Here is a 24912-nt window from a genome sequence, read left to right as displayed (position 1 = left end):
TAATTTTCTACAGCAGCTTTTGTTTATCAAGTAGAGATGTCCTGTTGAAATTACACGTTTTATTATATTAAGATATCTAAGGATTAAATGTGTAATTAAACTTTTTTACAATGAGAGACTTCCACTTAACATCCAGCCCACTTAGCATCAAAGTGGGCTGTATTTAGCCCACTATGTAAAATGAGTTTGATATCCCTGTCTTAGTGTTGCGCATGCATTTGGAGTGCAGTATTCCGAGGGCCACTGAATGCAGCACAGCAGAAAGCGGTTTTTCCCACCGCAGCACGAGCTGCTCCATCAACTGTATCGGCGAGAGTTGTGAAGCGAGTCGGTCACCGAAAACTTTGCACAAAGTGCGCCGTACATGTCTTCGTGCGGCGTTTAGGTGGATGCTGAGTGGATCTGACACGGCTGGTAAGTAAGTTTGTGTCACGGTGTCCTCAAACAGTCAACTCACGTTGAGTTTAGGTAACCTATGGTGAGTGTTTTGGTTGAGGGCGCGCGGCTTGTTTGTAAAGTTGGCTCGTAGCATCCGTGGTTCCCAAACTGATGGCCAGGAGTTCAGCATGTACCCAAATAAGCCCGTTAATAAAACTTGTTGCATTGTTTGAACCGAGTGCTAGAAATGAATGTAGGCTGACATTGTTTCACCTTTCTGTGTTAAAAATGGGCTTCTACTGGCTTCTAACGAGTAGAAGCAGCACGTGTGCTTTAATCTGCAGTGTTTTGTATGGATAACTTATTTATATCTAAAGTTAGCTTTGTGTTTTTTAATGTATTATTATTATTATTATTATTATTATTATTATTATTGATCTTTTACTTGAGGTGTGTGTCCTCTCACGTGTGTTATTTTTGAGTATGACAGGTGAGGTCACTGTTTACACCCCCACCCCCAGACACCCCTAGGCAAAAGCGACCTCAACCTCAGTTGCATGTGATGCTGCTTCAGGTGAATCTGTTCCGCATTCAAATGAACGAGAAACAGGAAGGACACACATACATTTGAAAATAAATAAATATGCAAGGATATATAAGGATAATAGTGCACACAACATGCCACAGTGAGAAATGCAAGCATATAGTGAGATACATACTTCTACATCAGTAGTGTGTGGTGTTTTTGAGCTAGTAAGTAGATCTTTTTCTGGCCAGAGGAAAAAAAATCACCATGAAATTGAACGAGATGGATATTGACAGAACTGAACGTCACAGCGTTCGTAAAGAGGGGATGGTTTATTTTACAAATACAACTTTTTCCTCTTCCCACATTAATATGGTTTGTTTTTGTATATTTATTTAAGTTCCACCCAGTTTGTGTGTTTCGTCATCACATCATGGCACATGACTGGAGTTGGGGAACATGGTGTCTTGAGATAGAAATCTGAGAGAGACAAGAATGGTCTGGTTGGACTTGTTTTTAAAAAACTGGTGTTTACTTGTGCATCCTCCCATCCATAAACTCAGGCATGTACAGAGGAAGTAAAGTACAGAGATCCTTGCCTGACTCAGTCAGACCTGATATTAGCTGGTCTTTAACCTTCTACTTTCCTAAGTGCAAAGTCTGTTTGATCCTGCAGATGTGTCTGGTGTGTCCATGCATGCTTGCATTCCAGGTTGCTCCTTCACCTAAAGCATGTGGTGCGGTGTCTGAGGCAAACTATTTACTCTGGATTGCTACATGTGAGGAAGGACCACTGGACCAGTTTTTGTTTTTCAACATATCATCATTAGTATGTGCACCTGTTCAACTGCCCCTTAGTGCAAATTACTTATCAGTCAATCACATAGCAGAGACTCTGTGCAATTAGGCCTGTAAACATTGTCAAGGCAACCTGCTGAAAGTATAATGAATCATGAGAATGATGGTTATTGATCTGAGTATTTTATAAAAAGGGGATCTACTGGGATTTCTCCGCACAACCATCTCTAGGATTTACAGAGAATGGTCTAAAAAAGAGAAAACATCCATGGAGTGGCAATTCTCTGAGCAAAAATTCCTTGTTGATGTCAGAGGTCAAAGGAGAATGGAATGACCAGACTGCCTTGACCTGACAGGGAGGCAGCAGTAACTCAAATAACCCCTCCTTACAGCCAAAGTATGCAGAAAAACGTCACTGATTGCTCAACATGCTAAACATTGAGGCAGATGGGCTACAGAAGCGGAAGACAACACCAGATGCTACTCCTGTCAGCTAAGTACAAGAAATCACACAGGCTCATCGAAACTGGACAATGGATGATTGGGAAAACGTTGCCGGGTGTGATTAGTTTTGATTTCTGCTGCTACATTCAGATGGTAAGGCCAGAATTTGGTGTACATGACATGAACGTATCAATCCATCCTACCTTGTATCAACAGTTCAGACTACCGGGGGTGGTGTAGAAGTGCGGGGATGTGTTTTTGCCACATTTAAACTCTGCAGCCTACCTGAATATTTTTGCTGTTCATGTCCATCCCTTCTAATGGCTGCTTCCACCAGGATAACACATTACATGACTTGAAAGCTCAAATCATCTCAAACTGGTTTCTTGGAGAAGACAGTGAGTTCACTGTACTGAAATGGCCTTCACTGTCACCAGATCTCAGTCCAAAAGAGCACCTTTGTGATATTGTGGAACGAGAGCTTGTCATCACAGATGCCGAACTAACAATTCTGCAGCAAATGGGTGACGTTATCATGTCAATATGGACCACAATCTTGCAGGAATGTTTCCTGCACCATCCTGAATCTGTGCTATGAAGAATTAAGTCAATTCTGAAGCCAAAAAAGGGGTCCAGTCCAGTACTGATAAAGTGTATATGAATGTCTATGACTTATGCTGCACATTGGGTTACTTACAAACACTTTCCTTGCTTGTCTTTTGCTGGGAAATCACTCTCTTGCCTCTACAAACCATCACCATGCAGAGTTATTTCAGTGAAATACGCACAAACAGCTGGGGCCAGTGTATAAAGCATGTGTATGCTGCATGAAATAGACCAGCTTGTAATGGGGTATACGTGAGGCTGACCAGCTGGTCGACCGGTCCGGGCCAAGAACATTGGAAAACAGCCGACTCCGGTCCCTGGCCGGTCGATCGTTCCACCTCTAATACAGACAAAAGGTGCTGGCATAGCAGACGTGAAACACCTCCAAACCAGTGCACCACTTGCATGTTAAACACAGATTGGAATAAAATCGATCTGTCCCATATAACCCATGTCTGATCTCACTATTTGAATCAGAATGAGACCAATGTCTGATTCAGATATCTGCTCTTGGTGGAGAAACTCCAGCTCCATGTGTCACTACGCCAAACTCACAAATGCCATACCGGACTATTAATGCTTGCTGTGTGCCAGTAGGGCTGGGCCACTGGATGATGAGGCTCACAGTCCTCAAAATGTTGAGCTCAACCATGGGGCTGAAGATTTGTAAACGCTGCTTTATTCGATGTGTCACTAAGCTTATGTCATTTGTTCGGTCTTGTCTAGTGAAACCAATACAACCAGTCCAGATCCTATGCAACAGGTCTGAGTGTTAAACCAGTTTTCCATTAACTCAGATTGTCAGGTTTGAACTTACCTTGATTTGGGCTTGTCTTGACAACAACTGGGAATTAACTAATTATCTGCACAGAATAAATACTTTACAGAGATCCTGACTGGTGCTGTAGCTAAAGCATATGTTTTCTCACACAGTTATTGGCCTTTTCCCAAAATATTTATGTGCTTTGGAGAAAAAAAAGCAGATTACAGGGAGGAGACTTCACAGATGAAGTTCATTTGATTTTAAGTCAGAAGCACGTTGATGTTGTTGTACAGAGAACACAAGGCTATAGTGAAAGTTTTGTAGCATATGCAAAGCGCTGTATGGCCACGGTGGTACATTTGTCATGCCACCACAGCGCTCTTTGTGTTGCTGCTGATACACGCGCGCAAAAACACACACATATTTACAAAGCAATCCCACTTCTGAGTCATCTTTTATTGTGCCATTGTTTACGAGCACACGCTCACGCCACATCTACACTAGTGTGCGTAGGCTCATCCACCGTGACAACACTCTTGGAAGCAGCCCGCTAACCGTTGGACACACAACCAGATATATGCACACACATGCACTCACACAGCACCTCTTTCTCTTTCTGCAGTTTCCACTGGCGTCTCTCTCTGCCCTGCCCTCTAATCAAAGCCATATGTTCTCCAGATCCTTTGCATGAAAAGTCTGTTCTGTTCTCAGTGAAACCAGCCACTTGCTTACTGACAGACGGAGTCACTGTAAAATTAAAATTAACCTGCAAAAGACTACAGACTTGAATTTCTGTTCCGCTCTTTGGGCACTATCTAGGTCAATTTGACAGCAATATATTTTAATGACGGGAAGGTTCACACTTTAATCCATAATCCAATTCATATTCCTGTTTCTCAAGCACTTGTCTGCTTGTTTATAAGCTGATCTGGTGGATGGGTTTTAGTCCAATCTTAAAGAATCAAAGAAATTCCCTTCTTTAGCTTTGATTGTTCATGACGGATTCGGTGTACGTAGGTTTCCTCTTCGGATGAATCCGAAACCTTTCCACTTTCGCTCATTAAAGTCATCGTAACCATAACCTGCGCTCTTGTTATATAAACACCCATCAGAATCTGGACTGTGATTCATTTTAGGTCCCAAATGTTTAACAGTAGTTGATTTGAATGATTGTTGATACACGCCTTGAATTACTGTAATGAAGGGAGATCGTATCCTGTTATTCTGGTTATGGATAAACTGCAGTGTATTGTTATTTACAGGCCAAGTGGAAATCAATTTCAAATTTCTGCCTGCCTGGTATAGGTCAGTTCCATTTCTTTACATTTTTTAAAGATAAAATTGTGTAATATCGTAATGTTTTAGCAGCAGAAGCACTACAGAAGATTTTTCTTTTGATTACCTTCGGGCATTAGCATGGTTGTAACACAACCTTTTTCGGGGTGGAACCGGAACCACGTCATCTTATGGATGAATGCCTATTTCTTGAGCCAGATCAGTACTTCTCTGCCCAAAATGCAAAGAAAACCCCCACAACAACAAAAAAACCGACCCACAAATAAAGATGCCTTGCACATTATTCTGCCCTCCCTGTACGTTGATGCCCAGTTTGGCAGATAGATAAACAGTTCTTCAAAAGGAGAGGCAAAGGCTTCCAGTTCTCATTGCAGGGTTTATTTGTCTCCCTAATGAAGGCACTGTAAAACTACAAACATAAGAAAAGCATATTAAAACATACATCTGGAACATAATATATTTCTCATATTACAAAGTACAGACTGAAGACTTAGCAACTTGAACTATAGCTGGTATAACCAAGAAAAATAAATGAAAACATGTTAACTCCAAATCCCGCTAGCTTGATGCTAACACACAATGGAATTTCCTATTGACATGCTAACACAATTAGCATCGGCAATGCAGCTAACATGCCGGCTTCAAATATGAGAGTCAACAACCCATTTTACATCACATGCTTAACATGAACACAGAATATAATCGTACTTACAAGCATATATTTCTCATGCTCCAGTACAGCCAACTTCAGAGCTAATATTTTGTGTGCTGGTATCAACTTGGCCAGACTCCATGAACTTTTCCTATATTTACTAGAGAAACTTGAGTACACAAACCCGCTTCCTCCCCCTAGTGGGGTGGTGGAGCTACTGCACCCAGCAGTGGCAGCACACTCCCCGCCTGGTATAATGAATTATACCACTACCCATTCCCTGGATGTAGTAGTAAAACAACCTCCGACACTGGCCGCAAATACACTTTAGGAGTGCCATTCTTGACTACCTTCACTTCCACCTTACGTACTCTATGATCTTGGCTAGGAAAGGCTTTAATCACAAGTCCAACAGGCCACTCAGTCCTTTTTACTTGCGAATCCTTCATCAGTACAACATCTCCCACTTGAAGGTTTGGCTTCTCTGTTGTCCACTTTCTCTGTGTTTGAAGCGTGGTCAGATACTCCGTTTTCCACCTCTTCCAAAATGCATCAGCAAGTGCTTGGACCCTTTTCCAGTGTTTGTTGGACAGATCATTAACATCAAAATCCCCAGAGGGAGCAGTCAACGTATCTCGTTTCTGTGTCAACAACATTGATGGGGTGAGAACTGCCGGTGCTTCTGGGTCAGAAGACACTGAGACCAATGGTCTTGAATTTATAATGGCGGTAACCTCTGCCATCAGGGTGACAAGTGTCTCATGTGTGAGGTACGATGGATTCAGCCTCAGAAGAAGAGCATCTAAGATTCGCCGAGCGATACCAATCATCCTCTCCCACACCCCACCCATGTGGGAAGAGTGGGGAGGATTGAATATCCAAGTACACTTGTTGCTTTTAAGGTAATTCCTCACCTCAGAATCTGATGTGTCAAGTCTGAGTTCTTTACAGGCTCCAGTGAAATTTGTTCCCCGGTCTGATCTGATTGTTTTGATCGGCCCTCTTATGGCAATGAAACGTCTGAGCCCATTGATGAAGCTTGTAGTGGTCATAGTCTCTATAACCTCAATGTGCACAGCTCTGGTAGTCAAACAAGTGAACATTACTGCCCATCGTTTACTTTCCGCATGCCCTCCTCTTGTTCTTCGGGCAGTCACCATCCAAGGTCCAAAAACATCCAACCCTACATGAGTAAATGATGGATCTGGTGAAAGTCTTTCAGATGGTAAGTCTGACATCTTCTGGTCCTCCATTTTACCTCTCAGCCTTTTGCAAGTTACACATTTGTGTATCACACTAGATACAAGCCTTTTCCCCCCAATCAGCCAAAGTCCTGCCAACCTAATAGCTCCCTCCGTGAAATGGCGTCCTTGGTGCGCAGCCTGTTCGTGATATCTTCTGACCAATAATGTAGCAATGTGCGTCTTGGGAATGACCAGAGGATGTTTATCATCAAAAGACATAACGGCTGAGGACATACGGCCGCCAACTCTTAATAGCCCATCTTTGTCCAGAAATGGTGTCAGCTTTCGCAGTGGACTTTGTTTTGGGATTCGGTCCCCTTTGGCTAGACACTGCAACACCCTTGCAAAGGCATCTTGTTGTGCAGTTTTAATGATCACTTTTACTGCTTGTTCTTCTTCATCCCCAGTGTTGCCACCATGTGTATCTGCAACACTCCTTGCCTTTTTGATTAGTGTGGAGACTGCACGAGTCAAAGCTCTCCAAGTGGAAAATGTAAGAAACCTTTGAGCTCCAAGCGAGCTTTCTTTAACCATTGAGCTGAAGGTCGTTACTTCAGAGCGAACTTCTGGATCCACCTCCGGATGTATCAGCTCAAAGTCATCACTCTGGGGAAGGAGTCGTTTTGAAGGGCCCAATAGAAATGATGGTCCAGTGAACCAATTGGTGCCTTTGAGAGCTGCAGCAGTTGTTGGCCGAGTTCCATGGTCTGCTGGGTTTTCTTCAGTGGTGATGTAATGCCACTGATCTGGACGAGACGACTTTCTGATCTGTGCTATCCTGTTTGACACATAGACATAAAACCTGCGTGAGGTGTTATATATGTAGCCCAGTACTATCTTGCTGTCAGTATAGTACTTCACAGAATGAATGTCAATATCCATTTCATCTTGGATGAAGACTGCCATTTCAGTTGCCAAAACCGCAGCACAAAGCTCAAGACGGGGCACGGTGTGCGCTGGGTGTGGGGCCAGCTTTGCCTTTGCCATAACAAATCCCACGTGGATATCTCCTGTTGCAGAAATTGTTTTCAAGTAAGCCACAGCAGCTATAGCCATGACTGATGCATCTGAAAACACGCACAACTCTCTGTGCTGAGTCTGTGTAGACAAAGACACTGGAACATATAGTCTTGGGATCTGGAGCTGATCTAAGTCTTTCATAGAGTCTTTCCAGAGTTTCCAGTGTTCTTGTTTTGAAGCTGGCAATGGTGTGTCCCAGTCATACTGTTCAATGGAGAGGTTTCTCACTAAATGTCTTCCTCCCACTGTGACTGGCACTACAAATCCCAAAGGGTCAAATAAACTGTTCACTGCAGACAAAATCCCTCTTTTTGTCAAGGGTTTCTCCTCCTTCGACACACAGAAGGTGAAGTTGTCTGTTTCCAGATTCCAAATTAGACCTAGACTCCTCTGAAGAGGTAGTGACTCCACTCCTAAGTCTAGATCTTTCAAATCCTTGGCCAAGTCTTCTGGTGGGAATGCTTGCATAACACTGCTGCTGTTCGATGCAATCTTGTGTAGCTTAATGTTTGATTTAGCTAGCATCGCTTGGGCAGTGCGCAGGACACCAGTGGCTTCTGCTTCATTAGGAAAAGATGCAAGTCCATCATCCACATAAAAATTGCGTGTGATGAACTCCCTTGCACTGGTAGTGGAGTCATCTGCTTGCTTAGCAGCTCGTCTGAGGCAGTAAATGGCAACTGCTGGTGATGGACTGTTGCCAAATACATGTACTGTCATTCGAAACTCTTTCACTGCTTTCTGGAGATCATTGTTTTCATACCATAAGAACCTCAGAAAGTTGCGATGTTCCTCGCACACCTTGAAGCAGTAGAACATCTGCTGCACATCCGCTGTAACTGCTATAGGTTCTCTGCGGAAGCGGATCAGAACCCCAAGGAGAGTGTTGTTCAAGTCGGGTCCACTCAGGAGCACATCATTGAGGGAAACCCCTTCATGTTTGGCACTTGAATCGAACACTACCCTTATCTGGTCAGGTTTTTGTGGGTGGTAAACCCCAAATATTGGTAGATACCACCTTTCCTCACCTTCTTTTAATGGAGGGGCCGGCTCTGCTTGCTTTTCAACAAACATTCTTTGCATGAAATCGATGAAGTGTTTCCTCATTTGTGGTTTTTTCTCCAGAGTTCTCCGAAGAGATGCAAGACGCTTTAAAGCTTGAGGTCTGTTATTGGGAAGGTGGTTTCGTGGTGACCGAAAGGGTAATGGGGAAACCCAAGTATTGTAACTGTCTTTATAGACTTGTTCATCTAATGTCTTCAAGAAACTCTCGTCATCGATTGACATTGCCGGGACGTCATCATGTTGTGTCCTTTGAAACACCTGACTGGCAAACTCACTTTCCTTACTTTTCAAGTGTTGTGCAGAGCTTTGAAGACTTAGGTTCGAGGTGTGACAACCAAGCTTTTCTTTGACTAGCATATTGTTTGGACATGCACTCAAGAGTGAAGCTCGTCCATTTGGTAGAATGTTGGTCTTGTATACACAGATGTTGGATGTCTTATGCACTTCTCCCAGACACACTTCCCCTACGATCACCCAACCAAGGTCGAGTCGTTGAGCATATGGTTCATTATGGAGACCATTATGTTGTTCTCTGACTTTGTGCACACGCAGAATGTCTCTGCCAAGGAGAAGGAGGATGTCAGCTTCTGGATCAATTTCTGGGATTTTTCCCTTGATTGCCTTCAGATGTGGGTAGAAATGAGTGACTTCTGGGGATGGGATTTCCGTCCTATCATCAGGTATCATATCACACTCAATAAGAGTAGGCAGGGGAAGCTGTGTGGTGCCATCAAGGGACTCCAAAATGAAGTCACGGGCTCGTCTCCCTGCTATCTCCACAACACCTGAGCATGTTTTCAGTGTATACGGCTCAAGCTGTCCTTCAATGTTGAAGATGTCAAAAAAGTATGTTTTAGCCAAGGAGCGATTGCTTTGTTCGTCTAGAACAGCATACATCTTGACAGCTTTCTCTGGTTGTCCAGCAGGATACACTCTGACCAAACATATCTTAGAGCATGACCTTGAACCAACTGAGTCTCCGCATACTTCTGTGCTTTTTGATGTCACGTCAGCCACACTTGCTTCTCCTTCTCTTTCTTCCCCGCCATACCCTTCACTAGCCACCAGGCTCTCTGCATTTTGAGGACGAGGATTGGGGTGTAGTGCGGTGATATGTCTTTCACTACCACAATCTGTGCACTGCACTGATTTAGGACAATCTTTGGCCATGTGCTGCACAGAAGAACAACACTTGAAACAAATGTTCTTGTCCTTTAAGTATGCCTTTCTTTCTTCCAGGGTCTTACTTTTGAAAAGACGGCATTTTCCGAGAGGGTGAGGCTTGCAGTGTAATGGACACTGTTTATCGGGGTCCAAGTTGTTCTTGCCTGTAGGAACGTTTGGGCTGGCTGCCAGATTACTTGCTATCTCCGTCCTCTTAGCAGAGACATGTGAACGATACTTCTGTTGTGTCATTGTCTCGATTCTAGGCTTGTTGACGTTGGCACCGGTTACACACGAAAAACTCGGGTCATTACGAATTTTAGCTTCTTCGTTCACAAGTTTCACAAAAAAGGAAAATGGAGGATAAGACACTGCATTCTCTCTCTTGAACCTCGAGGCAGCTGCAACCCACTTCTCCTGAAGGTTGTATGGGAGTTTTTCCAGAATCGGATTCACCCCGTGGGCTGTATCGAGGTGTGAAAGGCCTGGGAGATGACCGCTTGTCTTTGCAGCATGAAGTTCTAGCAGAAGATCCCCCAACTCTCTCAAACGCTGGTTGTCTCTGTTCGTCAGCTTCGGTAAATCCTGGATTTTCTTTAAAAGTGCATGTTCAATGACTTCTGGTGCGCCAAAACACTCTTCGAGTCTCTGCCACACCATCTGAAGACCTGCAGTGGGATTGTTTATGTACGCAGCCCTGACTCGCTTGGCTTGTGCTGCTGATTGTGGCCCGAGCCATTTGGATAGCAGGTCTAGCTCTTCTTGAGGTGTTACACCCAGATCTTGAATTGAACTTAGAAAGGAAGCCTTCCAAGCCCAGTAATTTTCTGGTCGATCATCAAACCTCAGCAGGCCTGAGCTGATCATCTCTTTCCGTATCAGGTATCTCGTTAGATCAGACGTGTCAGCATGACTACTCCTTACAGGTGTGGGTGTCCATACCTTAGACTGAGGATGGTGATATCGATCATAGTTTGCTGGCTCGCCTCCATAGCTCCAGTTGCAAGATTCTCTCTTTGGGCTCAAAGCACGGAAGACTGGCAAAGGTGTGAATTCTTGGTTGTTGCTCCTACTGGGCTGATGGATACTTGGTTCCTTGTGAGCTTTTGGTGTTGCATCGATGGCTGTGGCTGGCTGTGGCACCAGAGAAGATAGGAGTTCTGGATGATTAACTTGTGGAGTCTGCAGATCGTCGCCGAGTTCTGACTGTTGCTGCACATACTCTTGGACTCGTTCTAATGGGCTGATTTGCTGCATGCCGTCCAGCTGGGGCTGTTGTGGGTGCTCACTCTCTTGCGCAGATGCTTCCCAAGCTTGAGCCTCAGCTAGGGCTGCTGCAGCTGCCTTCTGCGATTTGAGTACGTGTAGCTCTGCATCCAGATCTGCTTTCTTTTTAAGCTGCTCGGCCTGTTGTTTTAGGATGCTGGCTTCCTGCTTAGCAAAGGAGAGCTGAGCACGGGCAGCTTCTGCTTTTGCTCGTGCTCTGGCGGCAGCAGTAGATGATGATGTAAGCTGGCTGGAACGTAAAGAACTGGACACTTTTGACCTTGTTTCCAGCGTCTCATCCATCCTTTCTTTTAGAGAACTATCTGGCTGATGAGAATGATGCTTTTTTACTATTCTGCCCTCCCTGTACGTTGATGCCCAGTTTGGCAGATAGATAAACAGTTCTTCAAAAGGAGAGGCAAAGGCTTCCAGTTCTCATTGCAGGGTTTATTTGTCTCCCTAATGAAGGCACTGTAAAACTACAAACATAAGAAAAGCATATTAAAACATACATCTGGAACATAATATATTTCTCATATTACAAAGTACAGACTGAAGACTTAGCAACTTGAACTATAGCTGGTATAACCAAGAAAAATAAATGAAAACATGTTAACTCCAAATCCCGCTAGCTTGATGCTAACACACAATGGAATTTCCTATTGACATGCTAACACAATTAGCATCGGCAATGCAGCTAACATGCCGGCTTCAAATATGAGAGTCAACAACCCATTTTACATCACATGCTTAACATGAACACAGAATATAATCGTACTTACAAGCATATATTTCTCATGCTCCAGTACAGCCAACTTCAGAGCTAATATTTTGTGTGCTGGTATCAACTTGGCCAGACTCCATGAACTTTTCCTATATTTACTAGAGAAACTTGAGTACACAAACCCGCTTCCTCCCCCTAGTGGGGTGGTGGAGCTACTGCACCCAGCAGTGGCAGCACACACATGTTGTAAATAGAAACATTCATTCTTTATTTGTCAGATGTGGTTTCTGTTACATTGTGAAATGCATATTATTTTTAAATCTTCCCACCAACTCCAACCTTCTTTTCTTCTTTCATTTTTCAACTGTGAAAACCTTTAAGGAATGTGATTCTATTGTATTCGCTGTAGTCATATGATGCATCTTTTCTTCTCCAGCCCCATGTTAGAGAGAAGGAGGGGTGTTCTTTGTCCCAAAGAGTGCAAACTGCAGGAGGAGTTTCTGTTACTGGATCTTGCACTTGGCTGTATAGCACAGTTTGAATTTCCAGCACAGCTCCACATCATTATTAAACATTTGCTTGAACTTATATAGTCTAAAGTATGTCCTGAGTTCTTCAAAAGTAAGTGATTTCATGATTCTGTTGGTTTCCAGAAGACTCTTTTTAACTTTCCCATTATGGCACCTCAACCTTGTGTTTCTTGTTCTTTTTCTTTACAGTTCTCTTGGCATCAGCGAGGTATTTGTGACTAAAGAAATAATCTGCTTGAAACCTGGATTTTTACTGTGTACAGTTGGGTGATGCATCATCCTTTTGTACTCTTGTGACATCCTTTTTCTTTTTTTCTGCGACCACCCCCCGCCCTGCACAACAGAGGAGGGGATTCCTTCTCTCCTTGGTCTACTCTTTGTGCTGTTGGAATGCTAAAGATCCAATGTTAAACCTCCCTGGGCAGTATTTAGCAGAGTATTTTAGAGGCTCAGGAGGATAAGTGGCATTTCAGGTCTGTTTGAATGTAGATCTCGTTTTATGTTCAAACTTCTTCAGTTCCATTTTCTCTGATTGTCCTTTTCCCAATTACTAAGCAATATTAAAGTTTGTTTAAAAAGTAATCGTATAGTAGTAATCAAGTGTAAAGAGCTTTTTTTCTTCTTTTTTTTTTTGTAAACCACTACCCACTCTGTGACTTTCTACCTCACTGATTGGCATTTGCATTCCTGTGCTCCATTTAAGGGTGAATCTAATCACATCCTGGGCTGTGAGTCATCGTGTGGATGAGTTGTGAAATAATCCCTCCTGAATGAAAATTACAAAAAAAAAAAAAAAAAAAGGCTTTTATGCAACACTCAAGCCCCCTCTTGAGGGGATTCACATAGAGTGATTGAGGCCAGAGATTCAGAGGCTGTTCTACCTCCTGAGACAAACTCATTTAGCTAAATTGCAGCTCCTTTTGTTTAATATGTATGAAACAAAGAGTTGTTACACAAAAGGAGCATTAGTGTTCAAATCCACAATTTTGATAGGTGGAATGTCTTCAGTTAAGAAAGTTGCTTACTTTGAAATGTCAAATTTCAATTATGGCATTAAGCTAACATAGCAGTATATAGTGACACATGATTCATACTTCTTCAATCTAAAATCTGTCCAATTGTCATTATATTTCTAACTCTGAATCCAATATCAGGCCATTGGCTTTTTTCTAAATAATTTATCTGGCCATTAATCGACTGTAACTTTAGATCTCAAGGAAATGTATTTCACATTTCATTTAATAATACCAAACCTGTTTAACTGCTTCTGTCTTCAACACATATGTTCCGAGTATGAAAGTAGCTTTGTATAACTTGCAGTTCAAAATAATCCTTATGTGCTTAAGTTGTAGCCCCTCATCTAGTGCCCGAAATAAGCTGCTTTAGCTACCTTCAAGGTCACGCACTCCTATGGCCAGCATTTGTTCTGATTGGATTTGCTTTGCAGGCAGAAGGTTTGACCAGCTGGTTGGCAGACAAACTTGTCTGTCATATTTAAGATTTTCACTCAAACTGACGTCGCACAAGGCCATGTTTAGAAAGGAGAACAACCTAAAACTTTCAAAGAATTTCATACTCATATATATGGATAGATGAATGGATATGCCAGAAAGTAAGGAGAAGAATAATAGGTCTCCTTTGACTGGTTGATATGAGAAGTGCCTTTAAAATGGTAATACAATAATTTGATATAAATTTTTTAACTTCATTTTTTAAAGTAAATGGGTCTCAATTTTGTACCACGTGGAAAAAAAAAACTTTAGTACTATGTATCAATGTTCCAGATAAGTTTACAGAATAATGTGGACTAGAGACATACTATTTTTTTGATATATCTAGTAATGTTAAGATCTACAGAACCATTTTAGTGACAGCAAGAGGAAGGAGTCCTGTGATGGATGTCATGGCCAAAACAGAGCGCTGATCTCAACATGAAACGAGTCTGTTTGGGATTCTACAAAGACACAGAAGAAGAGGCTAAATTCCGAAAAGCTGTTGTGGAAGACTGGGTTGGGAAAATCCAGCTGCTAAATATCTACAAATCGTGTGCAACTGTTAAACTCTGTGCCAGAGTCTACTTAAAAAATTTTTTTTCTCTTGACTAAATTTTTAATTTTAAGTTGATTGATAAGCAAAAGCTATCCGTGGCTGTATTTTTGACAATTACTCGATATTTCATGCGCTCCGCTTTGTAAGCCAGACTGTTGAGATAAACGAGGGAACAGCCAACGCACATAAAAACACATACTCAGCTCTTTGTCAACCATCTGACTGTGATTAGACCAGTTTTTTTTTTTTTTCAGGACTTTCAGAGGTGCTGAGATCATACCCTTTTGCTTTCATCACCATGTGTTGCACTTTATTGCAGCATGGGAAATAATGAATCCTATTGGATAGAGTTGTATATAGAAAGAAACCTTCAGCCTTTGCACTGTTGTGGTTGATGTTCACAAGTTTTCCTTGGGTCGTGTTAACAAATGCGAGCTTTCAATAACTGCAAGAGTTCATTCAATTGTTGAACTTTTTACTTTATTGTTTGTCATCATGTCTAAAACTGTAAATATTCGGTATTGGTTTCTGGGAGCCTTATGGCACTAAGAAAACTTCAGGATGTGACTTTAGGTTGAGAAACAGGCCCACTTTGTTTTTTATTCTACAAAGATTAATGTCCTAACGAATATACTGTAGGCATAGAAGTAGTTTCACTTTAGAGATAAGAAGTGATCATCATTTATCCCCCCCCCCCCCAAAAAAAAGAAAAAAAAAACCCCAAAACAAAACACTGACATATAGTGCACACCTCTTGACAGAAGAAGCCATTCACAAATATTTCACAATGAGGAAACTCTGTGCCGCTGCCAGCTTTTACATTGTGTCATTCACTTGGATGTGAAAGCAAAACTTCTGGGAACCATGCTCAGACTCAAGAAAACATTTTTGATTGGCTGCTGAACTTGGTGTTTAAAGGCCATCCCTCATGTCATTTGTTGTCACACTCTCGCTCTGTTTAACACTCACACACTTGCTCTCTTGCATTGATCTGGTCTCTGTCTCTCTCTCTTTCCGATAGACAGCAAGCGGGAATCCTGAATCACCTGGTAAATCGGGAGAATTAGAACGCAGAAAGCACCCAGAGCCACGTATCTAACTTTAAATGTAAGTATTGCCTCATTATAATTCCAATCAAATGCTGTAATCTTAGCTTTTTTCTTCTTTTTTTAAGTTAAATGAGAAGCTTGGTATGAGGATTGCTGGAAAATATTTTAATAACAAGTGAAGTAGAAGTGATTGAGTGCTTTCTTGGTCAGTGCACTTGTCACAGTATGTGACCTGATTTCCAGCGCGGGTGTGTCTGCGCTTTTAGCTCTAGGCTGAGATTTAGGCTGGATGAGCCATTTACTCTCCCAGCCAGGGTCACAGTTCAGTTGATAACGAGAGCTACTTTAAACAGTGCGTGTTTATGTGTGTGTTTGAGTGCACGGTTGTTTTTTTACCCTCACTTTCTGCGGAGATTTTGTCTGTTTAACAGCCATTTCTAGTCTGTAAATCTCACCTTTCTTGAACGCATAGGAACAATTTAGTTGTTGTATAAGTCATGAGTTGAATGCCAAATCTCACTTTGTTTGCACACAGATCCATTTTAAGCAACCGCTGTGTGGAAATGCTATCCTGTTGCTAATTTCAGAGTGATTTGATGGCAACAACAGCTGTCTATCATGCACATGGCTCAGGATTTAAAGCTACAGCGTGCAGGTTTTTGCCTTGAGTAATCGAAGTGTTATCCCAGCACTGCCCTCATGACACATATTTGGACAGGTTCATGCCCTAACATGTGTCACAGTTTAGATATAAGACAGTTTGTTCATACACTTACATTAAGCAGCAGATGATGAACACGTGGTTTCTATTTATGATACTAGTGCTTTCTATATTTTTGAAGATGTCTTCTGCATATTTAATTTCTCCGCTCTTCCATTTTTCATTTTTTTTGTGTTGTTTTGATTACTGTCATTGTCATGACTTGCTGTAGAGTTTGTTAAACCACACCCAAGTTCAATAGCAGGTGCTCTACACATCATACAGGCAAAACTTGATTAGGGATTTAGAGCAGTTGTGAATAGAGGCAGGCACACACAGGTTTGCAGGAATATTTAGTAATATTGTGTTATAATTAACACTTTTTGTAGTCATTATTTAGAAAATGCAATGTGAAACATTTCATTTGAGTTCATATCTAGCAGGAGTGACCACGTTACAACAGATACTGTAGCGGGAACTACTCTGGCAGGTGACTAATGTTGCACATTTTATAAACTTTTGATGTGTCTGGTTAAACCAGTTGGTTAACTGTGACGCATATAGGTTCGAGAGATTCTCATTGGCGCAGACTGCCATAACGATCTTTGTCAAAGTAATAAAAATAATCGTATCTAGTACCATGACAACTTGCTGCTAGTGATAGTAATATCAGCTCCTGGGGGTTGAATTGGATTTTCTTAGCCTAAACATACAGTAGCTGAGGCTTTTCTGGAAAATATTACACAAGTGAGGTGAAAATTTGTCTCATCTCATCGTCATGTCAGTAGAGCAAATGTCAAAGACTGCTCCAGGCAGTTTGTGTCCATGTGTTGGAGTTTCGATTAATAAGCACAATATTAACATTATTTGCTAGGATTCATTAAATTATTATATTATATAAAGCATGTTTGTCTTTTCAGAAGCTGCTATATTATAGTGTTAAAATATTTTTAAAAAAAGTCTTTTTTATATTTAAGTTCTGTCGATATTTACAAAGAGAGCACAATGACAAGATTGCATGTGGGCACTATGTGTTTTACTGCAAATTGCTCGAATAGTTTATAGGGAAAAATTAATTTTTCTTAATTTTTGCACTTGATATTGAAATGAACAGACCGTACCCATGTTTAGAAAACAGAATAACTTTTGTAAATGATCTGTAAAAACTAACCACACCTCTAAGCACTATTTGAGGATTGTGCTCACACGGTATTTTTACCTGTTGAGTAAATCTGTCTCTAAATGTAAACTGTAAAGTCTACTTATTTTAAAATTGTATTTAGGGAATCCTGCGTCTTGGCATATCCTGGTAGCTAGTTTTTATTCTTTTAAACTGTTCTCTGCAGCACTGATAAGAGTAATGCCGTGTCATTGGTGCACTGTCTGTTTCGTTTGTGTGAAATCTGTTTGGTATTGAGTAAAGCGAGGAAAAATCAAGCAGTGCCTTCTGTAACTGTGGCTTCTTTAAAGGTTATAAGATTTCCTGTATTCAGTTATCAAATCAGTCCGATCAAAAAAGCAACTGTTAAGCTGCAAAGCAGCAGTTGTGGTATGGTGGTTAGATATCACTGCAGCTTATGAATGGAGCACTTGTCCTTTTTCATCCCTTTAGCCAAAGTTCTGTTTGATTGAAAGTAGCATGGAGCTTTGAAAAGACACGAAACACATTCACCTTGATATGTGTTTGTATCAGTAGTCCTTTTTCTCTCCCGCAAACTCACACTCTAAATGTCTTGCTGGTCCACCCTCTCTGTGTCGGTCCCACATTCCTGCTGAGGCCCACACATTTTGGCAGGGAATAAAGGGCTGTGGTCACTCTAATTGTGAGGCTTTGGACGCTAGTTTTTGGATTTATTCATTGCTGGCCACCATGACGATACCATACACCACACAATTAGTATGTGTACATGTTGTGGTTGACTATATCTGTTAAGGATATATTTCATAGTAACATGGTTCATAAATGTTCTCACTTTATTGCAACTGTGCTAGCAAAAAAACGTGAAATGAATTTTTCTTTATGTCACTTTAGAGAGATCCAAGAGTCCTGATTTATTGAACAATGTTTTGTGATTATTGCTAGCCATAAAATGAATTGTTCATGAACACAACTATGTGCATGAGCACATTGCACAAGTGCTATACCTTAAGAGATGAAGATAAACTGTTTTATTGCCATTGCTTCAGCTGGGTTGATGAGTGTAAAATGAGTCTTCCCACAGTTCATGCTGTTTGTACAACCAGAGTTTCAACAAAGTTAGAAATCCATGCAAAACCGTAATGCAACAATTTGTATATTTCGCAAAACCTTTTTTTCAAATTCACAATAGAACACTGAAAATTTATCAGATCTTATAAATTTATTATTATTTTGTGTTTGATGGGATCAGCATGTCTCAAAAAAGTTGGGATGGGAGCAACAGAAGGCTGGAATAGTAAGTGGTACTAAGAAGAAACAGCTGGGGGAACATTTTACAACTAATTCGGTTAATTGGCAACAGATTGTTAACATAATTGGATATAAAATGATGGGTGTGTTAGAGAGGCACAGTTTCAGAAGTAAAGATGAGCAGAAGTTCATCACAGTTTCAGAATAACGTTCTTTAATATAAAATTGTGAAGACTTTGAACATCTCATCAAGTGCAGTGCATGATATAATCGTACAAACTGGAGAAATCTCTGTGCGCAAGGAGCAAGGGTGAAAATCGGTATTGGATGCCTGCGATCTTCAGGCCCTCCGGTGGCACTGCAGTAAAAACAGGCATGATTGTCTCGTGGAAATCACTGCATGGTTTCAGGAACACTTTCAAGAAACTATTGCCTGGGAGCACAGTTCACCATGCCAACAACAAATGCAGGTTAAAGCTCGGTCCCGCAGAGAGGAAGCCACATGTGAGCACGATACCCAGAAGCCACTGGTTCTCTGGGACAAAGCTCATTTAAAAAGGACTGAAGCGAAGTTTAAAACTGTTCTGTTGTCGAAATTTAGAGAGAGACTACATCAGAACTTTTTCAGATTTAGGGTTGTAGTCATTTACTTTACTAATTTAGTTCTTAAAGCTGATGTGATGAAGAAAAGAGACACAGAAGAAAACTCTAAAAACTGCCTTAACTTGGATTTGCTGATGATATGTTTTTCAGTTTTGGTTTGACTCCTTATCCTTTGCTTCTATTTGTTTTAACCTTGCTAGCTGTCCAAACTTGTCTTATCTGAATGTGTTTTAATGGCATAAAAGTTGACAATATTAACTCCTTTTTTTATGTGTCTGTGTTCTCATTGTTTCTCAATCCCAGGGCCTAAAGAGTGGTTAGTTATGTCGCAGATACGCGTCCAGGTTGAGACAGACCCCGCACCCACAGGGACACACGTGGCCTTGTAAGCTGTGGCGGCGACCGTATTATCAAGGAAATTCCTGAGTCCTCCAGGGTCACCTATCTGCTGGCTTCTCTATCTGCTGGTTTGTACAGCTGTACAAGCTTCTGTTTCCACAACACTCATACACAGAGCACGCTCAGCACTGATGTGGCGTCTTAGTCACTCAAGAGGTCAGCAGAAGCTGAAGCTATCATTTCCTACAGCAAAGGCCTGTGCCTATGGTGGAGCATAAAAATGAGGTGTGGGCTTAATGCAACGCATGCTTTAAAATAGAATTGATCTTTGTGATTAAAGATTAATGACGACATAATTGATGCAACATAAATATTATGTAAACAAGCGGGTTATTGTGGCTAAAGCACAAGCTATCTGTCTTGATCTGGGCTTGGTAATACTGTTTATCTAAAGCAGCTGAGTTGGTAAACATGAAAAAGCCATAACTTCAAATAATTTATGACGTGAATTATTTTATGACCCCAGCAAATTTCATTTCCTCTTTCTGCTCTTTCGGTTACTTCGTGACTTACTGAATCACGAATTACATTGGAAGGTTCCAAAGAATCTTAGAGGTTTTACAGGAATTTGTTTGACTTCTATTGCAGATTTTCTCTATAGGATTTCAGGAATTTGTGAGCAGTAGTGGTTGTAATAATTCCTGTAGATGTCTTGTTTTGATTGTTTTGATCTGTGAAGAGTGCAAAATGCAAAGATACAGGAAAAACAGGAATTGTAAACCATCCGAATAGTTGTCCGTCAAATCCACTTATCCTTACAGCTCTAACAGAGGTGTAACCACTTTCAGAAAAAAAAAACTTAAAACCAAACCGAACCAGAAACCAGCTTCAGCATTTCTTCTACATTCTGTCATCATCAGTAAAGTGTTTCTTCTTTTCCAAGCCGCAGGGAGACAAAAGGACAAAGCAGGACACCGCAGGCAGACGTGATGGCCACTGAAGGAACCCAGACACAGGCTGGGCCCGCGGTACTGGCAAAGTCTGCTTCGCCTCTGTCCGCTGGGAGCAGACCCAGCAGAGGAGCCAAACATGCAAATAATGGGCAGGAAGTGTGGCGAGACGCTGACCAAATGTGTCAATCAAAACAGTCGAGCGGCCCTTCTCTCCCCTTGTGTAGGAAGCCATCGTGTGACCGTGGGGAAGGCGCTGTTTTGGACAAAAAATATGAGTGCCCCGATTACAGCTCAGAAGTCATAAGCACTAAAGAGAAACCTTATCCAGAGCTCTCCACTGGCAAGAAACTTGAAGAAATGATTCCAGTACTTAGGAAAGGTTCAGAGGAATCTCTGAGCCAGCTGGATACCACTGGAGACAGCGTGGATGCAGGCACTAACAGAACTGGCAGCACCCACTACTCCTGTACCCATTCTAGCCCTTATACCAATGCGAACACCTACTGTTGCCACAGCTCTAGGTCCAGTCCAAGCCTTGGCTCCAGCCCTGTTCACAGTCCTTGCCTCAGCTGCAGGCCCTCTGGCCCCAAATACAGACACATCCGCCGCGGCAGCCTCCCTGTGTCTATGCTGGCTTTCCACAAGGTAATTAAGCAAATGGTGCTAACCCTGTTTTATAGCATTTTTAAGATAAGCAAAGCAACCCTCACTGTCCCATAAATGTAAAGCTTTACTCCATGTAATAGCTCACTCAAGACACTGCTGTGTTTTGTTCTCTTGTTATATGCTTCTAGACATCGCCCTACCTCTCATCCCAGGGCAGTTCCTCAAGCGAACCGAGCTCTTTGACATCATCTCCATCTAGTTCTCCTCTTCCCGTCCACCGCAAGCGTCACCAAAACGGCCACATCCATCTGCACTGCCTGAAAGATGGGTACTCAAGTTTAGAGAGGCTCAACCGAAGGCCCCGGGTTAACAAATGCTCTTTGGAGAAACTTTTCCTTCGAAGGTCTTCTCTTGAAACCATGTTGTCGACCCCTGTTCACAATGAAAGGTTACCTACAGAAGAGACGAGGGACTGCAGCCAGGATCACAGCAGTGATGAGGGAGAAGTAGAAGCACATTCGGATAATGTGGATAATGATTTTATTCGGAATCGTAAAGAGCGCTCAACTGTCCTGGTGAGGCGGTTCTGCAAGAATAATCAGAAGGCATGTGTTTAAATTGATTAACATCATCATTTTTAATCAATTAATTAATCAGTGTTTTTTAGAAGTAATCTCAACTGCCTCTCTTTTCCATAAGGTGACCAAGTCGGTGTGTACTGGCACCAGAGCGATTGTCAGGACACTGCCGTCGGGACTCATCTCAGAAGATGTCTGGGCCGTGGTTGTTCACTACAGATGTTGGACTCCCAGTAAGGAGGATACATGGCTAACCGTAAAGCGGGGCATGGGAGAAGACTTCAGAAGATGCAAAGAGATGCTGCGCTTTGCTGGACTTAAACTACATCAGGTAAGAGAGTGAATACATGCAGATAATGGAAGAAGGCATTGCTGTTAAAGCTGTTCGAGGACAACAGTGCTCTGTATTTATCCTGTCATGGGTTGTTTATCTTTCACACCCACGCTACTGTTAAAATGCTTCCATTAAGACATAACTGTAGCAGTGCACCCTAAAGGGATTTCAGACACAGCTTTGCTACCAGCCGTTCTTTTAAATAATTGGTCTAAGCCTAGGGTTATTAAGATTGCTTTTTTTTTTTTTTTACGCGTTCAGCAAATGTGCTGTTCAGTCTCTAGTAGCAGAGCGTGATATATTGGTGTCCAATATATTGTTGTCACATAGGCAAGCTAATTAACTGGACCATGAAGGCCACCCAAAACCCTGGGCAGCTTTTGCACGTCTGTTCTTGTCTTGTTCTCTGCACTGCTGCCTTTTCGCACCGCTGGGACTGATCAGGTCCTCACTCGCACAGAGCAGAGACCACATGGCAAAGCTCTATCTTATTCAAGCCCTCCACATTTTGCTAAAAGTATAAACCTACATATAAATCTGCAGAAATCTATTCCATCATTGATCCACTGGACCAATGCTGGTGCATCTATGCTTTGTGGGTTTATGTGTGGTTTGCTTTTCAAACTCAGCTACCGTGGGGAATAAAACAAAAAAAACAAATCTTAACACTTAATAGCTGTCGTGGCACAAGAGTGTTTATGATTGATTTTTTTCATCGGAGGAAAAATTGTTCTTGGTTTCTTGGTGTTTTTTTTTTTCTGTTTGCATTGAAATTGCTGCCTGCAAAATATGAAAGATGAAAGATTTTTTTCAAGGAATATGTAAATAGACTAACAGAGACATACTCTAAAACACACGGCAAAGCGCGCACACACTGGCTCTTTTGTTCGGGGTAGGCCCCTACTGCGGAAAAATGATTTATTCTCTGTTGGTTCTGCTCCCCTTATTACTGACAGACTGAATGACTGAGCCTTGTGTGTGTGTGTGTGTGTGTGTGTGTGTGTGTGTGTGTGTGTGTGTGTGTGTGTGTGTGTGTGTGTGTGTGCGCGCGCGCACCTGAGTGAGTTTAAATGGACTGAGCAGGATTGGCATCTGCGTTAAAGTTACAGGCATGGAAATTGGAGAGAGGGCGAGCGAGCAAGACGTGGTGAGACAGTTAGAAAGTGGTGGAAGATGAAGGAAAGGAGACTGAGCCCAACAGAGAGAGAGAAAGCGAAAGAGCGATCCAGGACACACTACTGTTTTTTTGTTTTTGTTTTTAAAAAAAATCAAGTTTCCAAGCAAGAGAGTGTTTTACACACATAAAAACCTCTCGCAGGAGCTGTTCAACTTTAGCAACCTTTGCAGGGAAAACGGCGAAAACTAGCTGGCAGTAGTTTCAGTAGATAAATAAGGCATGCTTTCCAGCCTTAGAGGTGCACATATTTTGTAGGGACTGAGAATCAGCAGCATTACACATGCTTTCCTGTTGTTTTTTGTTATCTTATTCCTCCTTTTCCTGTAAAAACTTGAAACACATGGAGACTGAACGATACAGTGCAACCACTAAATTGCACAAGACTGAATGGCCAGAATTTCAGCAGTGTCACTTCAGATATTATGATTCCTAGTTAAGTGGAAAAGAAAGGTTTTAGGGGCTGGGGTTTAGTTTGCATCTAATGAATGTGATAACCAGAACTCTCGCCACCATTTAGATCGCTTAATTCAAATCAGATCCTGAAGCTGCAGGCGTGCCCGTGCAGGAACATGAGTGTGTATCTGCATGTGACTTTGATTTTAAATTTTTTTTTTTAATGTGTTACATTTTTACGATAGAATTTTGAAATGTGCATTGTTATACGTGTGCGCCTAATTTTGATTTTTTTTCCTTCCTTTTTTTCCCTCAACAGAGCCAAATACTGTCTAAAGTTTCTCACGTGTGGCGGGCGCTTATGCACTGATGCCATTAAAACACACATAGTTCCACTCATGTGCGTGCTGCAGCGTGGTTTCTGACTTTTGCCAAAGAGTTTTTATGAATCCTTTGTGGTTGCAGAATTATGGCTTAGGTAGTCTACGGAGAGCTGCTTTAATAATGAGCCTATTGAAAACTGGGGAGCTGCCAGCAGTTCCCTTGTCAAAACACCAGCTGAGTTCCTCCAGTGAAGGGTCAAGAGAGAAACTCTGACAACACCAAGCACCGAGGAATAAGTTGTCATCAAGATCATAAAAGAATTAGAGAAGGAACGCATCCATTTACCAAATTATACAGCGAGACATAGATGCAAGGATCCCCAAATCATGAATTTTCTGCTTACTTACTGGCTGATACACAGCAGATAGTCACAACAGGCTTTTTATTATACAACAGTGTGTTTCTTTCAGGTAGCCGGTCATAATGTTACGGGCATTTTAAGTGATTGCATAATTTTTAACAAGATTCGCACAAATTTGTTGACGCAAACCCTCAAACATTTACGGTCCGCTATGGTGCCAAGCCCCCGTGCACACAAACACACCTCTAAGCAAATCAGACTTTATAGCGCGTGGGCCTCCTGCATGTGGTGTTCCTCCTGACTCTGCAGTAATCATGTTGAGGAGTTTTCTGGAGGTATCCTGTGGGTTCGTGTGTTTATTGCCTCAGCTAATCAAGCAAGCCAAAGAACACAGGATTATGTGAAGGAGGGACAGGAGCAGGGCAGCGAAAGAGAGTAAAGGAGAGTTGGGTTGGAGAGAAAGAGAAGGAGAAGATGAAACTTTAACAGTGGAAAAAGAGGAAAATTTACTATGGAAGAAAAGTGAGAAACCTCATGGTGGTGGTGGGAAGAGGAAGTCAAAACAGCTATTAACCCAAGAC

General features: G+C 41.9%; 2 protein-coding genes across 11 annotated transcripts in view; one reads left to right on the top strand and one right to left on the bottom strand.

Moving 5' to 3' along the window:
- The first annotated feature begins 274 nt into the window (after window positions 1-274).
- plce1 (phospholipase C, epsilon 1) overlaps window positions 275-24912 on the top strand; it is a 91247-nt gene continuing 66609 nt past the window's right edge. For 3 of the 9 annotated variants that reach the window (XM_080873961.1, XM_080873957.1, XM_080873966.1), the window contains exons 1-4: window positions 19742-19890; window positions 20549-21203; window positions 21353-21769; window positions 21864-22073. In XM_080873961.1, the coding sequence (XP_080730087.1) occupies window positions 19886-19890; window positions 20549-21203; window positions 21353-21769; window positions 21864-22073 (1287 nt within the window). In that variant the 5' untranslated portion in view covers window positions 19742-19885. The other 6 variants (XM_080873960.1, XM_080873967.1, XM_080873965.1 and 3 more) reach the window with 4 other exon arrangements.
- LOC308391344 (uncharacterized protein) lies at window positions 5090-12186 on the bottom strand. Of its 2 annotated transcripts, XR_013970589.1 has the most exons (3): window positions 12005-12186; window positions 5524-11701; window positions 5090-5220 (listed from the first exon to the last, which is right to left on the bottom strand). XR_013970589.1 is itself a non-coding variant. In XM_080873969.1 (2 exons), exon 2 carries the CDS (start codon window positions 11523-11525, stop codon window positions 5733-5735), a length of 5793 nt encoding a protein of 1930 aa, XP_080730095.1. In that variant the 5' UTR covers window positions 11526-11701; window positions 12005-12186; the 3' UTR covers window positions 5096-5732. The 2 variants fall into 2 exon arrangements, 1 of the variants encoding a protein (XP_080730095.1); XM_080873969.1 differs by having other exon boundaries at window positions 5096-11701.

The sequence above is a fragment of the Rhamphochromis sp. 'chilingali' genome, assembly GCF_963969265.1.
Source record: "Rhamphochromis sp. 'chilingali' genome assembly, chromosome: 22".
In the NCBI taxonomy this organism is placed as follows: Eukaryota; Metazoa; Chordata; class Actinopteri; order Cichliformes; family Cichlidae; genus Rhamphochromis; species Rhamphochromis sp. 'chilingali'.
Note: the sequence above shows the minus strand (reverse complement) of the source record. Positions and strands in the feature narration are given on the sequence as shown.

Excerpts from the sequence above, each read along its gene's own strand:
- LOC308391344 (XM_080873969.1), bottom strand. The coding sequence starts at position 11,525 with ATGGATGAGACGCTGGAAACAAGGTCAAAAGTGTCCAGTTCTTTACGT.